Source organism: Perkinsus marinus (genome assembly GCF_000006405.1).
Source record: "Perkinsus marinus ATCC 50983 genomic scaffold scf_1104296975548, whole genome shotgun sequence".
Taxonomy (NCBI): Eukaryota; Perkinsozoa; order Perkinsida; family Perkinsidae; genus Perkinsus; species Perkinsus marinus.
In genome coordinates this window covers 69,577-73,195 of record NW_003200744.1, presented here as the reverse complement: position 1 = coordinate 73,195, position 3,619 = coordinate 69,577, and the positions used below count along the sequence as shown (strand labels likewise).

The 3,619-nt window shown below is 48.3% G+C and overlaps 2 protein-coding genes across 2 annotated transcripts in view; both read right to left on the bottom strand.

Annotated features, from left to right (window-relative positions):
* Window positions 1-157: 157 nt before the first annotated feature.
* Pmar_PMAR002382 (gaf domain protein, putative) lies at window positions 158-1,298 on the bottom strand (the record flags this gene model as incomplete). The annotated part of the gene is made up of 8 exons (XM_002765340.1): window positions 158-266; window positions 323-430; window positions 481-588; window positions 641-779; window positions 835-943; window positions 993-1,050; window positions 1,100-1,186; window positions 1,243-1,298. 8 exons carry the CDS (start codon window positions 1,296-1,298, stop codon window positions 158-160), a joined length of 774 nt encoding a protein of 257 aa, XP_002765386.1.
* Window positions 1,299-3,312: 2,014 nt separating this feature from the next.
* Pmar_PMAR002381 (hypothetical protein) overlaps window positions 3,313-3,619 on the bottom strand; it is a gene marked incomplete at both ends in the record, with an annotated part of 1,122 nt that continues 815 nt past the window's right edge. Inside the window, 2 exons of the mRNA XM_002765339.1 lie at window positions 3,313-3,383; window positions 3,439-3,516. Of these exons, the coding sequence (XP_002765385.1) occupies window positions 3,313-3,383; window positions 3,439-3,516 (149 nt within the window). The remainder of the gene's footprint in view (window positions 3,384-3,438; window positions 3,517-3,619) is intronic.

Genomic DNA, 3,619 nt, shown 5'->3' with positions numbered 1-3,619 from the left:
TCACCAGCTTTCATGATCCTCTTCACTTCTGCATCACGTCCGCGAAGAGCCTTTCCTCCCTTTGTTGTGCGAAAGGAGAACTCGAGAAGACTTGACAAGCATGTTGGAGGAACAGGCATGCAAAACCTAAGGCTTAAATGATATTCACTCTGGGTGTCTATGCTCCTACAGCTCTGAAGCCTTGAGGAGCATCCTCGCCGCGTAAATAAGTAGCAATATGCGAGGACATTGCAGCTAGCAGATCTTCATCCTTCTCACTGAATGTCCTACCAGAGTGACGAGACTTTGCCAGTTCCACGACCCCTACAGAGACACCCTACACATCAGATGGAAATAGCAAAGAGCACCTAATACGTTCCCTAAGGAGTCAAAGATGGGCATGCATATAACGGCACCAGCCTCAAAGCCATGACCATGATAATTATCGTGCCTGATCAAGACAGTGTAGAAGAGAGGTATCGACGCTAACGGGTGGAGCACCTTGTTTTGTCATAAAAATCAGTCTTGGAGACATCCTCGATATTGACCATCTGCCCAGTAGCAGCGACATATCCCATGATACCTGCTTTATCCGCATCAATCGGGGACCTAGCAGTGGAACAAGGCTTGGTGATAGGACACAATAGAGTTTCTTGTCCACCTGAAAACACCCTTAGAGTCACCCGTCTCGCTGAAAAGCTCATTCTTCTCCTTGTCCACCAGCATCAACACCCCACTTTTAGCTCCAAGAATCTTACATAATTCACCAATGGTTTCATTGAATATCTCTCGCCGTTTATCTGAGACCACACTCGATCTCGGTAGTCTAAGTCGCTTTGTTGAGTAGCCGATCACTCTGTAAACGAGTGCGCTCAGCCTTAAGCGGGTCCAACCATAGTAGGGGTGCCATCCCGATAAGACACCCGAAGAAGAGCCCTGCGGCCTGCCCGAAGCTCTTAGCCATCTGATGCCACGTCCAGATAGTAGTCGAGTAGGGAGAGGAAGAATATTACTTTGAACTTCCGACTCCTCTGTGTTTGGAGGGATACTTGTGGCACCTTGATACCACGCCTGAGGATAAGACTTAACTATTGGCACAGAGCACCAGTAAGGCGGCTACAGCTCAGCTTGATGCTCTATATGAGAGCCGGCAAAAACACCGGCGAGGTCAGAAAAGGCGTTGCCTAGGCCCGCAGCAGCTAGAGTGCTGATGATGATGGCAAAGACAAGTAATGATGATGATGGTGTTCGAGAGGGCTGCACCTGAATCCCATGACCACGCATAGGGAGTTATCTATTTGCTCGCCGAAGATGAGCATGAGGGAATTGTCGAGGATACCAAAGCCGATAAATGGTATCTGTTACATGACGATGATGAGGCTCCCCCTCTCCCTTCGTGGGGGGGTCTACCGCTGAACATATGAACGTCCACCTTAAAATATGATTGGCTTCATCAGGGGTCTCATGTGAGTTACTGACTCGATACTAAAAGTTGATACCACACTTCCAGCTGAAATACGCACCCCACTTCCTCTCACATTCCGCATCCACTGCAAAGTTTTACCGTCAATTGTATTAGACTCTGCGAGGTCCTTGGCTACCTATAGGTATAATGTTTCATGTCCAGGGTAGCAGCGTACTAGGTTCAAATCATTCCGGGCCAAAGCCAAGAATTCACTGATATCCTCCACTTTTGATACACCGTTAGAGGTGGACGACGGAGCGCTCGACTTCGAAGGGATTTCACAGAAGTGCCTCGGCGGCGTTCCACATACCACACCGGGCGCATAAACCGAGTGAGGTGGTGCCCGTATAGATTGATAACTCCGGTGTGTCATCACACTCAATCGCCGTAATAGCATACACCGATTCGAGATGCCTACACGTAGGCTGAGTGGTGACAATATCAACTACAGCATCAACAATAGCCTCCTTGCAACACCATCGATGATACAAACTCTACATCACAGAAACTCCACGGACACTTTTATCATGTATTGATATCATTCCTCGCTCTACACTACTTCTTCCGTTTTGAAGCCGGGAGCCTCTCAAGGCAGCTCCCTGATTGAGCCCATCAACGGTATAGTACAGCATTCAAGTAATGGGGTAGAAGAGCTAAGAGATGACTAGACAGAGTCCATCACTCACTCGGACTACCATTGAGTAGGCATCTATAAGCATGCAGTGACGGGAGTGGCGATGATGGGGTTAAAAACCACTTCGTGCGAAGAATTATTGCTCGCCTATGCAAGGGGATATTATAGCCGTTCTCAAGTCTGTTCAATAGAGCGTACAGACCCCGTGCTACACTTACTGCCATATCTAACTTATACCTCTCTGAGGAAAAGGAGGGACGATGCGTTGCTGTAATCGACATGCACCTATAGTCTGGACCAGTCTACATGCTCTCTAGGATACGCCAGTCAATGCATCAGTGTCTGACTTGTGACCGGCGGCCAAAACCGCAGTAACCGGACCATCGACAATGCTAGGAAGGATGCATATGAAGAATAGCGAGGACGAGGAGGTGGAGGGGTGACAGCACGACCGCTCGCTCGCACTCGACCATAGTAGCAGCTAGTGGTTACAATGAAGCGCTGATCAGGACCCGCAGCCTTACTATTCCTCTCGGAGCTTTCACCAGACGTGCTCTCTCAACCTCTGCGTTGATTCAGCAGTGGACACCACAATAGTCCGTGCGACACCCAACGTATATCGTCAAATGTCAAACCGTTGCGCTGTGGCGAATGATAGTGGTCTATGATGATGATGATGATGATGATGATGATCCGATGTGTCGAAATGGGACGCTATACAAGGCTCCCCTCAACCGTTCCATCGAGGTCCCCACCCACCCAAGCCTAGTAGGGGAGATGGTCGCCTACCAAATGCCGACGCGCTCTCTTCTAGTGGTCCCCTCTTCACACCCTTCTCCTCCTTTATCACGTTTGCAGTCTAACTCGTTGCTACCAAAGTACATACCTCGCCGAATCACTGAAACCCGACACGACAAGTTCGACTGCTATGGGCTAAGGGGGAGTGGCGCTCATCTTACAACATACAACTCTCTTCATACAACATAGGCTACAACATTGAGCGTTGGGAATGGATACTCATACAATATATACATTCACTACACATTGGAATACTGATGATAGGTTACTAGTAACTGCTCTAGTTGAGTATTGATCACAACACAAAGCCTGAGTACCACATACACAAGATTCCCTTGGTAAGGCACTAACTTATTAAAGCATCATGCACTACGACTACAACTATCATCATATCCAGCTTCGGCTGATAAGACGACGACGACGACGAGCATCATCATTAGGTGAAGGGCGTATAGAGCCAGTCGTTGCCTCCACCAGCCTCTGGTATCGTCAATAGCATTGGTTTATCTATACATATTGCTATGCTGGTACAGCAAGGAAGGTAAGACACAACAAGGCTCACATCCAACACTCCCTGCCGCAGACATTATCGTCTCCTGTAGTGTGAGAATTGATGTCTCGAGATTGAACATTTCCCGCCCTAACTTTACCACACCAATCTGAAATAGACCGTATCAAGATGAACCGGGTTTATGGAAGCCTCTCACTCGTGTGTATTGAGCGTCGATCTAGTTTCATCTCCC